This window comes from Nycticebus coucang, chromosome 11 (genome assembly GCF_027406575.1).
Source record: "Nycticebus coucang isolate mNycCou1 chromosome 11, mNycCou1.pri, whole genome shotgun sequence".
In the NCBI taxonomy this organism is placed as follows: domain Eukaryota; kingdom Metazoa; phylum Chordata; class Mammalia; order Primates; family Lorisidae; genus Nycticebus; species Nycticebus coucang.
Genome location: NC_069790.1, coordinates 64,865,188 through 64,877,869, shown reverse-complemented (window position 1 = coordinate 64,877,869; position 12,682 = coordinate 64,865,188). Strand labels below are relative to the sequence as shown.

Below are 12,682 nucleotides of genomic sequence, written 5' to 3'. Positions count from 1 at the left end.
GTCTCTTTTACAAACACATAAAACAATTATTTTCTAGAGCAATTTCTTCATCTTTATCATTAGCGATAATGATCGCAGTGTCTTTTGCCTTCCATGGCAGTTTCGTTTCAAAGGGAATTGCAAACAAAGATCAAAGAGACCAGAAATTTGATATGAAACAAAAAAAAAATTCTACTAACATATCAACTTTTTTTTTTTCATATCAACTTTTTAAAAAATTATTTTTGTTAGACTTTCTGATGCCCTGAAGTAGATCTCCCAGAGAGGTCCTGGGTTAACATTGAGCAGTGATTGCTGCCGTCACTGCCGAGATTCACACCTAAATAAATAAACAAAATGTAACCCAGCTGACTGTATGTCTCAAGAAAACAACCCATCATTTGCTCCGTGTGAAAGGAACAGAAAGCAAGTGGGAAGCTGAGTTTTAAAGGGCACTGCTAACAGGAGAAGGGAGAAATGTCAAAAATGTTGAAGTAAACAGTGGAATAGCTTCTGTCTTGATATTTTCATGGAGTTATTTTTTCCTTGGTACCTTAAAAATCCTAAATGCTGTGCCATTTCATTTATTCCCATTGAGCACACAAGAAAACAAATATAAATTATAATAGCAATAGCAAATATTTCTCAAACAAAATACAGCAGGACTAAAAAGCTGGAAATACACAATTTGGGGAAGGGAGTTAGGAAAGAATGCTGGAACTTTTCTGTTGAGTCTTAAAGGATAGTGCTGATCAGGGGAAAGATCCTGGAGCTCTGAGAATAGCTTTCTAAGAAGCCAGTTCTTAAACTTGTAGGCGAAGGAAGGTCAGTATAGAGTGACAGGAGATGAGCCTCTTGGAAAGTAAGAAAGATTGTGCGTGCATTTGAATGTCTCCTCTAATAGGACACCACTCGAATTTTTAACACTTGCTCGTTGGTCTGAGAGCACCCAGGTGTGGTGTGGGTGTCAGGCATCCTGACTGCATCTGGGAACAGCTCGGAGAGTCCCTTCTTCAAACCCGACCAATGTACAATCATGCATAAAAGTAGGAGGGCAGACAGGCACACTTCGGCCACACACAATAGCACATGGCTGCACCCTGTGTGAAGAATGATCCACGGGTTCATGTGTCACATGCCTCACCTGCCTCTGAAGATAATGAACTCGTCTCATCTGTGAGGCAGAGAGGTGGGCAAGCAGAGTGAGTGTGCTTGTCAAGGGGTTGCTATAGTGCTGGGGATCTGGGTGTCAGAGAATACAACAGTAGGACCGTGGCTTTGTTCGTGCAACTGAACAGCTCTCCACCAGGGCTTTGGAAAGTTCCTTGGGAAGATCCCAGTTGACTATCAAAAACATTGTCCTCTTTGCCTGATTCTCAACATTCCAGTCTATGATGTCAAAAGAAGCTGGATTTATGGAATTGTCCAAAGCTGCAATCTGCTACACACACCTCAGCATCGTGTGTACCTCACACCTCACACTTGTCACTCTCTGGGGCCACATCAGAAGTTCCGCAGCCACAGCAACCACACCTTCCCATCATTCATAGTCGTACTGCTTGTACAATAATAAATTAAATTTTTTTGTACTTCAGAAAGGAGCATCTTGGCAGCAGCTCTGCAGGAACTATTGCTGTGGTCCTGCTGTAGATTAGGAAAGCCTGGTGCAGTGGGGACAGATAAGTGGAGGCAGCATTGAGAGATGTTGGACAGGTGGACTCTACTGGGTGGATGGCTAACGGGAAGAGGCAGCAGAGTGTGAAATGGAGAGGACTCCAGAGAGCAGATTTCTGGGTTGAGAGCCTAGAAACAGAGAAGACCCATTCACAGAGACACAGGAGAGTTTATGACATGCAGACCTTGAGGTGTCTGAGGATGTGTTGGTAAAGCTATTTGACAGAGAGCTGACCTAGAAGCCTGGAGTTGATTTAAGTAGTAGCTAAAACTATGAAAATAAATTAGTTATCCCAGGAATGGGGGTGGGTAGCAAGATGGGGAGAAGAGGTGTCAAACAATAGAATTTAAGATGTTGTCAGAAATAAAGCATGAGAACAGAAACCTAAGATGTTGTTAACAGGTAAAGAATAGCCAAGATTTTAATTAAGGTCAAATAAAATGAGGATCACAGTGGGTTCGTTCAATTTAGAAACTAGTAGATCAGTAGTAACTTTTTCCAAAGACATTTTGTTAGAGCAGTGGAGGCAGAATCTCAATTCCAGTGGCCAGAGAGCTTCTAAGATGAGAGGAAGTGGGGAAATGCCACAGGCAATTGTTTGGGAGCTCATCTGTGAAGGGAAAATTCAGATGTAATGGTAGAAATGTAGAGATAGTAATAGAGCTTGTGTTTTGTTTCCAAATAGAAAGAGAAAGAGTCCATAAAAAAGGAGTAAGTTTGTAGATAATGGCTGAAATAGAGGGAATACTGCCTACTGTCCAAATTGCTGCCTTACCAAATTCAAAGCAAAGGACCCAGGTGAGAGACCACTGGACTTGGCATTAGAAAACAGAGAGTATGACCCTGAAATCCAATAGACTTTAGTCACTTTACCATTTTGGTCCTTGGTGCCTGTTTTCTTCCTAAGAGCTACATCATGATTGTGAGGACAAGGAGCAAATACCTGTGGAGAGTGCCTGGGGCAGTGGTGCCGGGTGTGGTCAGTGAAGGGTTTTGTGAGTCATTACCCCATCACAGGTCTGGATGGGGAAGGGAACAGCAATGTAATTACTGTTGCTTGCTTTGCCACTTTTTTCATATAATTTTTATCTCTTTAGGAATTTGGAGACAAGCTCTGTTAGTCTGTCCCTTTCTTATTTGAAGGGAAGGCCAAAGATCCAGTTTGGAAATGAGAGAGGAAGACTAACAGCAACATAGGCTCCACCACTGATACCTCCCAGAGGTAGAGAAACGGGATTCATGAAGATGTTGACAAGACTGCAAGTTCTTACCCTAGCATTGCTTTCAAAGGGATTTTTACTCTCTTTGGGAGACCATAACTTTCTAAGGAGGGAGATTAAAATAGAAGGTGACCTTGTTTTAGGGGGCCTATTTCCTATTAATGAAAAAGGCACTGGAACTGAAGAATGTGGGCGAATCAATGAAGACCGAGGGATCCAACGCCTGGAAGCCATGTTGTTTGCTATCGATGAAATCAACAAAGACAATTACTTGCTACCAGGAGTGAAGCTGGGTGTTCACATTTTGGATACATGTTCAAGGGATACCTATGCATTGGAGCAATCACTGGAGTTTGTCAGGGCATCTTTGACTAAAGTGGATGAAGCTGAGTATATGTGTCCTGATGGATCCTACGCCATTCAAGAAAACATGCCACTGCTCATTGCAGGGGTCATTGGTGGCTCTTATAGCAGCGTCTCCATACAGGTAAGATTGGCCAATGCTGTTGTTATTAAAAGGCTATGTCTTTTTGCTTTTATGTCTTAGGTAACAAAATGAGAATATCCTACTAACTTCATCAATGGATGATATTAACAAGATAATATCAATAATAATAATATTCAATTATATTGAATATTGGTATTCAATAATATAGGTTTGCAGATAGAACATTTTTCTACCAATGGAAATTATTTAGAAGTACACCATAACCTCCATAGCTGACCACCTCCCTACACTGACCACCTCCTTAAGTTGACCTGTTTTTTATAGACTGGAAATACACCACATGTATTTAATAAAACTTCCTTATGTTGATCACCTCTATATGTTGACCAGCTTTTTACAGTTCCTTGGGTGGTCAACTTATAAAGGCTTTGCTATGTATCAGGTAGCTATTGCAGCATAACAAACTACCCCCAAATTCAGTGGCTTAAAACATTTCTTAGCATACAAGGCTGAGAATCAGCTAATGTAAGCTGGTGGAGGCCAGGCTTAGCTGGGGGAACTATGCTCCAGGTTGTCCCTTCCTTGTCCTGGAATCTATGGGCTAGCCCAGCCAGGTCCTTCTCTGAGTGATGGCAGAGGTATAAGAGTATGCAAACTCAACCGCACAGACCCGTTTCAAGTTTCTGCTTGCCTCACATCTGCTAACATCCTGCTTAGCCAAAGCAACTCACAGGGCTCAGGCCAGAGTCAAGGAGCAGGTAAGTATGCCCTGCCCACCGTGCACATGCTGAAAGTTCATCACATGCAGAAAGTTACATAACAGGGTGTCATTATAAGATGAAGTAATGATTAGAAGCCATTGGTACAATTAAACATAAGAAGCCGTAATATCACTGAACTTTTTTTTTTTTCAAAATAAAGCATCATTTTATTCACAGATAAATATAAACAATTTCTCAGGATATGAACCTAAAAGTGTATGCAGAGAAGCCAGATGATTATTACCCCCCCAAAAAGAAAACTGTTTAACACACAACTTAAACTATTATAGATAAAAAGGCTGATAACTGGCTCTCATAACTTTGCTGGAGAAGAAAGAAACATATTATTCAAACCCTAGTGATGCTTACTTACAGGGCTATTGAATTTTAGAGATTTATAGTTGAGAGTTGACAGGCGTGGTGCCAGGCACCATGGCTCACGCCTGTAATCCTAACACTCCGGGAGGGTGAGGTTGGTGGAATGCCTAATCTCATGAGTTCAAGACCAACCTTAGCCAGAGTGAGACCCCCATCTCTAAAACTAGCTGGGCATTGTAACAGGCACCTATAGTTCTAGCTACTTGGGAGGCTGAGGCAGAAGAATCACTTGAGGTCAAGAGTTTGAGGTTGCTGTGAACTGCAACACCATGACACTCTACCTACAGTGAAAGAGTGAGACTCTATTTCAAAAAAAAAAAGAGTTTAGAAATGATCCAGGTCAACCTTTTCATTTTTCTAATCCCCAGAAAGATTGGCTTCATGAAAATGCCCACTGATAAGTAGCACAGAAACTAGAACTCAGGTCTTTTGTACTTTTGTGCTCTTTTAACTACCTCATATGATTTCTATATGTTACTTTAAGTTCAATATTATTTCTGATAAGAACACTAATGTCACTGTAATAAAATTCCATGATTATAAGAGTCATGCACTTTGCCTCCTACCAAATTACTATAATCAAAGCTCCAAGTGCTAAAGGAACCATATTACACTCATATTGTCTTTATATGTCACAAACCATTTAAATTGGATCCATTTGCATTGGAATAACCTTATTTCTATGTCCCAAATTTGTAGCATTTAAAATTCTACGTGTGATTCTGTGCTGCTCTAAATGAGCTATTTCAAATTTCTTTCTTTCTTCAGAGCACACAGTCATATTACGAGTAATTAGGATAATTGGTTTTTCATAAATACCCTTTGACTTCATCAGAAGGATAGAAAATATTGCACATCTCAAAGCACATTGTGTTAAATTTGCCACTGTTTCTATACTTGGATCAGGAAAGATGGAATTTGCTATTCAAGAAAAGAAAATTAAAACACATAACTGTCATGCTTTGATCATAATTTTACCAGATGAGTGCCGATCATTTCACAAACATGATATGATACCCGATACTACCGCAATGAAGGATTCCATATGTGCTTTTTCTGACCTCAGTTTCTCCCAGCGCAGTAAATGGTACTCTACAGCAGACGTGTAAATACCAATTTATTCAAAGTAATTAAGAAACTATGCCTTGCAAATAGACTTCTGTAATCTAATTTTACTCTTTCACTATCTATATACTTCTCAGAAGAGGTCCAACTGGTTTGGGAGGGAAAAGTGGGCTACTAAAATCCTTCACTTGCTCTCAAGGGAAGAAGGACTCTTCTTACTCATCAAAGGACCTGGCTTATTATTTCATTTATCTAGTGAATATCATCATAAAGTCACAAATGCTGATATGGTTTTTATCTCCAGAGTATAATTTTAAAAAACAAAATTATCATGCTATAATGGAAAGGGTACAGATTTTGGCATCAGAAAGACTTGGGTTTGAATTCCAACTCCACCCTTTACTGGTAAAGCTGCAAATGAGGAAAACAGCTTTCACCTTGAAAACTTCTTGAGAAGATAAATTGAGAAAAATCTATGTAAAATGCCTCACCAGAAATTAACAGATTCAATTAATGGTAACTATAATATCCCTAAATCTACAGGAAAAGTCAGTAGAAAAGTGACTTCTAAAACTAACTCTGTGGCCTTCCCCATTGCCAAACAGTCTCATGAAGTCACTGCTGGTTAATCAGCAAATCTATCTGTCTTAAGGTCCTACTATGTGCATTGCACTGTGACCAGGGTTACAGAGGACACAGCCTTGAACTCAAGAAACTTAAAATCTGACTGATGTCCAATCCCACTGTGAAATAACAGTGACTATAATTCAGAATATGTCCATGCAACTCACAAGGTACACTGGACAAAGGCTAATAGGGCTAAATGAGATGCTGGATCTGAGAAGGCTGATCAAATGTCCATGTGCAAGAGGACAAAGACCTTAAGAGGAGGAAAAAGGGAAAGGGGAGAAGCCCCCATTCTCTCCTCCATGGCTCCCAGGTTTCCTGACTACTCAGACTCTAATTAGGCCACACACAGTCCAGGCCTAGGTAAAGCTAGAAGCTGGAACAATTAGTCTATACACTGACCTCCAGGCATCCTTCCAAGGAACCCTCCCACACAGGGCCTGGCTTTTAGCTAGGCATCTTGAATAAAAAGAGGTTTTAAGAACTGCCTATGTAGCTTAAAATTAAAGTATATTACCTCTTTGAAATACATGCACTGTTTAGTAAGAATTCTAATAAATATAGCCAATGGCAATCCAAAGCAATAAACTTCTATAGATAATTTAAGGACCTCTTGTACACTAATGAGAGAAACATTTCAGGAGAGAGGATTTCTCTGCAAACCCCTCATACTCACAGACGGCTGCTCCTCTGACTGATTCTGGTCAGACACTCTGGGGTCTGGTAACCGTGGTGACGGCTGGTAGCACTGCCATCCATTTCTAACTACTTTTGACTTCGTGGCTATGTATGGGAAATCATCTTTGCTTGAACTGATGATTGGGGTGGGGGGCAAGGAAAGAAGGTGAAGCTGTGGAAGAAATAAATGAGTACAGTCTATCACATAATTAAAAAAATTCCTACCATCCAGTGTAACATCCAGTCCCAAACCAGAGCTCAGATGGTTCAATCACAAAATCACCTGCTGGGAGAGACTTAGAGAATGAAAGTGTCCCTGGATCTTCCCTTTGTAGTTGGGTCACTTTAGACATTATCATCTTCCCACTTGGGCCGGCATAGCTTTATCAGCAGGACTGCTTCAAGAGGGCCTTTCTCTCCAGCTTTTTCTTTTCTTGTCTTCCCACTAAAGGAGAGGAATTCTTCTGGAACTTGGCCTAGGAAATATCCCCTGCTGTGTTAGCTCCTACAATAGGCAGTAAAAACTGCATGAAAGGAGAAATCTTAACGACTTGCTGAGTTAAGCTATATCACCACTGATGAAGACCCTGGATCATTATTTTCCTAATGTTCTTATTAACTCTGACAAATCCGTCTGTGTTGGTCCCTTTCATAAGCAATTGATTTAATGGATTTCATAATTAAGTAATCAATGGAAGCTAGCACCCAAATCCTTCCACATTAGCAAATACACATGGGGTCAATTCACCTTCTCTGGTGACTAAGTTTCTTTCCTAACGATTTTCAAGACTTTATCCTGCTCCTTTTTAAAATTGCAATCCACATACTTCAGAGAAAATAGTATTCAAGAAGAGAATCAGGCTGGTTGACTTTAGCTACGTGCTTTTCAAATAGACTATTGTTAGCTTCTAAGCCTTCCAGTCATATATGTTCCTTGAAATGTTCCTCAGTCTTTTCAGAGAATGTATCATTTCCTGGTCTTTCTTGCCCAGATGGAGCAAATTTTAGTAGGAACATGACAAGTATAAATTGACCTAGTAATTGCTTTGTCTCTGAGTGTTAAAGTGACTTCAGCAACAAATGAGGATTTGAGTTAGATGGCATCTAAAAGTTGGGCTCACAGAAAGGGTAGAAGAGGTCCTTGAAAAGATCTTACTGCTTCTTTCCTATCCCTGGTATGGTCAGAATTTCTAGCACCATCTACATCCCAGGAACACTCTAACTCTGGGAGATGGTCATATGACATAGTTTATCATGACATGGATTTGGACATGCCATGCATTTTTCACATTGTATCCCAAAGAAGACTACCTCCTGAAGCTAAATCCCTTGTAATAGGTGTCATAGAATTCAGCTATATGTGGCATGGGGAAGAACACATAAAAATACCACTATATTATACCTCTCCCACTCCATTCCTCAGAGCTAATGTGGGCCACCACTGGTCAGTTTGTACTAAGCATTGCCTTCGTTCAATGATTTATTCCTCCTTTAAATTAAAATGCTTTTAGGAGAAGTCACATATGAATTACAAGTCCTATTATAATGGGAGCATCAGAAAAATAGTTGCAGAAATTGAGGGTGCAGAGGCTTTCATATGGTTAGCTGTCTCCACGTACCTGAGAGGCCCCTGAATGGAAACAGTTAAACCAGGCGTCCTCAAACTTTTTAAACAGGGTGCCAATTCACTGTCCCTCAGACCGTTAGAGGGCCAGACTATAGTTTAAAAAAAAACAAAAAAAACTATGAACAAATTCCTATGCACACTGCACATATCTTATTTTGAAGTAAAAAAACAAAATGGGAACAAATACAATAACACCGCCTCATGTGGCCCGTGGGCCGCACTTTGAGGACCCCTGGTCTAGAAGGATGGAGGGGAAGAAAGTAAGTCCTCTTTTACCAGGGTTATTTAAACCAAAGATGTCCTATTATTAAGGAGACTATAGGGACATGTCAGTATTTGAACCATATGGCACTAAAGGGCTTTTCTTAGTTTTATAATTGTATGTAACACTATCAAAAATCTCTATTATTAGGGTATAAGTAATTACAAAGGAAATAAACAGAGACATCCCACCTGTGGCCCATGGGCCAGGTGCTAATTTGTGAGAACTTTTTCATTAGTGTATGTGTATTTAATGTGTGGCCCAAGAGAATTCTTCTTTTTCCAATGTGCAACAGTGGCCAGGAAGGGGGAGGTTGGACAGTCCTGAAAGAAGAAGAGAAAGAATAATAGACTCTTTTCTAATAGGATGACTTTGAAAGAGAAGGCGAGTCAGTTGTTATTTCACTTGGTTATAAGAGTATTTCTGTGAATTTGGTGAATTAAGCATCTTATTTGCACTTATTCAGGATATATATTTTAGGTACAGTGAGAACCTTATTATGGAGAGTCTTGGTGACACAGCACAAAGAGAATATAAAGTAAAATTTTAAAATAGTAGCTTTCTTATAAGCCCCTGAAGGATACATAAGCAAATGGGAAACATCAGGTCCTTACATAAAACAGGTGCAAACATAGGGACTGAGTATCAATTGACAACATTAATACTGAGAGATGAGGAAGAGTAACAGACTGAACAGGGAAGAACAGAGCTGAACATGAAAAAGACCTTCAGATCTGTGTACACAGACAGTCTCCCTTTGAAGTCTTCCTGGAAAGTTGCTTTCTTACAGTCCGCAGAAAGGTATGTGCACAGTCTTCAAAAAAGAGAAAACAGTCTTTCTTCCACAGAGAAGGTAATCTCCCTTTGCTGTCTGGATACCTAGCTAAATCCTACTCTCCTTCAGAGCTCAGATCAAACACCAGCCGTTTTGAGAAACCTTTCCCAAGCTTCCATCACATAAACACACACTTCTGTTACTATCCTATTAAATATAATATTCACTTGCACGCACACATACATTTTTCCACCAAACCACAAGCTACTTGAGTTGAGGAACACATCTCTTTGTCCTTGTATTGCTGGCACCTAGAATAATGCCTAAACCAGGTACAGAGTAAATCTTTTTTAAAGAATCGATAACCTGCTTACAATTCCTCAGAAATAAAAGATGTTAACTTGCTGTACTCCTAGAAGGCCGAAAATCCCTACACAAATCTGAAGTCAGGCTCCCAACCATGACCTGCTGACCTGCATATTTCAGGGCTGTCCAACCCTGTGGCCAGTGGCTCAAATGCTGATTTTGTGAGGACATTTTTTTTTTTTTTGCTTATCTATGATGTTGGATATTACAAAAAGTATGCATGGACCTTTGATGTTGCTAATCAGCTTTTGGGAGTGTCTGTGTACTTACTGTGTGGCCCAAGACAACTCTTATTCTTCCAACATGCGGAAGAGAGAAAAAAAAAGGTTGGACACCTCTGGGGATGTTCACGTATGAAAAATAAGCATTTCCAAAGATGCAAAACTGGATTTGATAGAAAAGAAAGATAATGTAGCAAAGTAAACAAGTGAGAAAAAATTCCCCTCATCCTCCCCACCTCTACACATTCACCACAACAGCTGTAGGAATTCTACTCCATTTGTCCTTAGAACAATTATTCCAGAGAAAACAATCCAACCTCAACACAACTGGACAGTCCAGGCTCTTAGGGATTATGTTAGACCCCTAATCTCACTCTATGCAATCTCTCCACAGAAAGAACATGCAGAGAACCCACCATATGCCAGATTCTATGCTGGTATCTAACTCAAAGGAGGAGGGAACAGCATCATATCCTCAAGAAAAACAGAGTGATAGCATTAAGAGTCAACTTGAAAATCTGTTACTAGTGTCTCTATTGCTAGAAAAGTAAAAATAATAATTGCATTTAGTGAGTTTAAAACTGCAAAAACAATGACTCTATAATAGCAGGGATAAGTTATAAACTATAAACTATTTTTAGTGTGCATTTCTTTAAAAAGTTCAGCACAATGATTAAAATCCACTGTGCAGACTGACTAGGATGTACTTAACCCCTCACTCTCTCTTTCCTCGTGTCTAAGATGAGGATATTAATCACACCTCTCTCACTGGGTTATTGTGGGTATTAAATAAGAAAATACATGAAAAGCAATAAATATAGTGCCTTATATGGTAAGCCAGCATTCAGCGTTTAATAGATACTATCTGTTAGCTGTTTTACTTTCAATATCTCCAGTCCAATCCAAGAGGAATCGAGACTCACAAAGGTCAAGTGCCAAGTTCATGTTTCTATCACTTTACAAGTAGCAGAATCGATATTAGAATCCAGATAGCTCGTCTCCCACACTGCTGTTCTGATCACTCCCTCGCATAGTCTAAGCTTCAGAAAAACCTGACTCAAGAGATATCTCGGGTAAAATCTTTTTATTTATTTCCTTCTCAGACTTTTCATTCTAAAGCAATCTCACAAAGCTGATTGTTTAGAAACCTCCCTCCATGGCTCCTGCCTCTCCTCCTCCAAGAAAGGGCAGTGCTGCCGAAGGACTTTATCACAGGGAGGGAGGCACCAGGAACAGCAATTAAAAATGCTTTTGTTAACATTGCTTCATTGTAGAAATGTCCCATCAGAGGTAATTATATAAGATAGGCTATTTTTTTCTTCATTTCGGGGTTAATTTGTTTCTTAATTAATTCTCCTTCTGTCATGTGTTTATTTGGAAACAATGCTAGTGAGGACGACTGTTCCCAGGGCATCGATTCACAGGGCAATAGAATGGCCCACGGCTGTGGCCTAGGCTTATATTGCAGCTCACACGTCTGTGATGGAGGTCATGGAATGAAAAGTAAAGAATACAGACACATTCCTGAGATAGCAGCAAGTGTTTTATGCTATAATTATAGATTAACAGCTAAACTAATTGAAATAAGCCTCCTGGCACTTGTTAAACGTAAGATATGATCGTGCTTTAATGACCCTGAGTTCTCTTTCCAAGTTACCATAAGATATGTGCCTTTTTAGTGGAACAATATGTACAAGGGTCAGGTTTCAATATGGAAAGAGTCAAATCTTAGGAGTTTATAATAATGAAACTCCATTGATTTAATGAGTAGAATGATCCATTTTAAAAAATGCAGTTGAAAGTTCACAGTATTTTTCTAATTAGTGGACTTCGGGAATTTAAGAATGGTTTTGCAAAAACACCTGCAGTTAAACTCCAAGCAAACGATACTCTAGGTGATATCTGTGGGACTTCAAACATTAAAATTGTGGTGTTACTATTTTTGACATGACCACTTGGTATAGCGTGGAAATTCCTCTGTCACTAGTAACAAAGTCTTAATTCTTGCCAGCTCTTTGACTTCACATGCCAATAGATTGACACAGGGAGAGGACAATAGCAAAAACACCTTCAAAAATATATTTCAAACATAGGGCAGATTTCTTTGCCAAATGGTCAGCATGGCAAAGCATCTTGGGAGATGTGCCATCCCTTCACAGGTTTGAACTGATAGGCTGTGAATCCCAGGTAGAAGTCAGTCCCTCCCAGGCGCTGGGCCTCTGCCTTAGGTCGAAGCCATCAGGTTCGCAAAGAGGCTTCATAGAATGCAAACATGTGGAAACAGCCATGGTTAAAAAAGTGAACTAAAATCTGTTCAGAATTTTTCTACAAAAAGGTCATTTCTATCTAAGTAATATGAATTAAGCACATAGTACCTCATTACAAAGTCGTTTATGAAATATCATTTATACTAACGATTTAAAGGAATGCTACAATAACTGGTGTGAGTTGGTACCGTCCAGAGAATTTCAGCTGGTATCAATGGCTAATTAACTGAGTCTCTGCTCTTATTTCTATGTTAAAGAAAGTTTTTGTGTTATCTTTTCTGAGATGCTTCGAAGAATTTAAAAGTTCTTCAGCTTTTCTACATACCTTTCTCC

The 12,682-nt window shown here is 39.6% G+C and overlaps 1 protein-coding gene across 1 annotated transcript in view; it reads left to right on the top strand.

Moving 5' to 3' along the window:
• Positions 1-12,682, top strand: part of GRM3 (glutamate metabotropic receptor 3) — a 222,591-nt gene that overhangs the window by 126,031 nt on the left and 83,878 nt on the right. The window contains exon 2 of the mRNA XM_053609323.1: positions 2,752-3,361. Coding sequence (XP_053465298.1) covers positions 2,894-3,361 — 468 coding nt within the window. The 5' untranslated portion in view covers positions 2,752-2,893. The remainder of the gene's footprint in view (positions 1-2,751; positions 3,362-12,682) is intronic.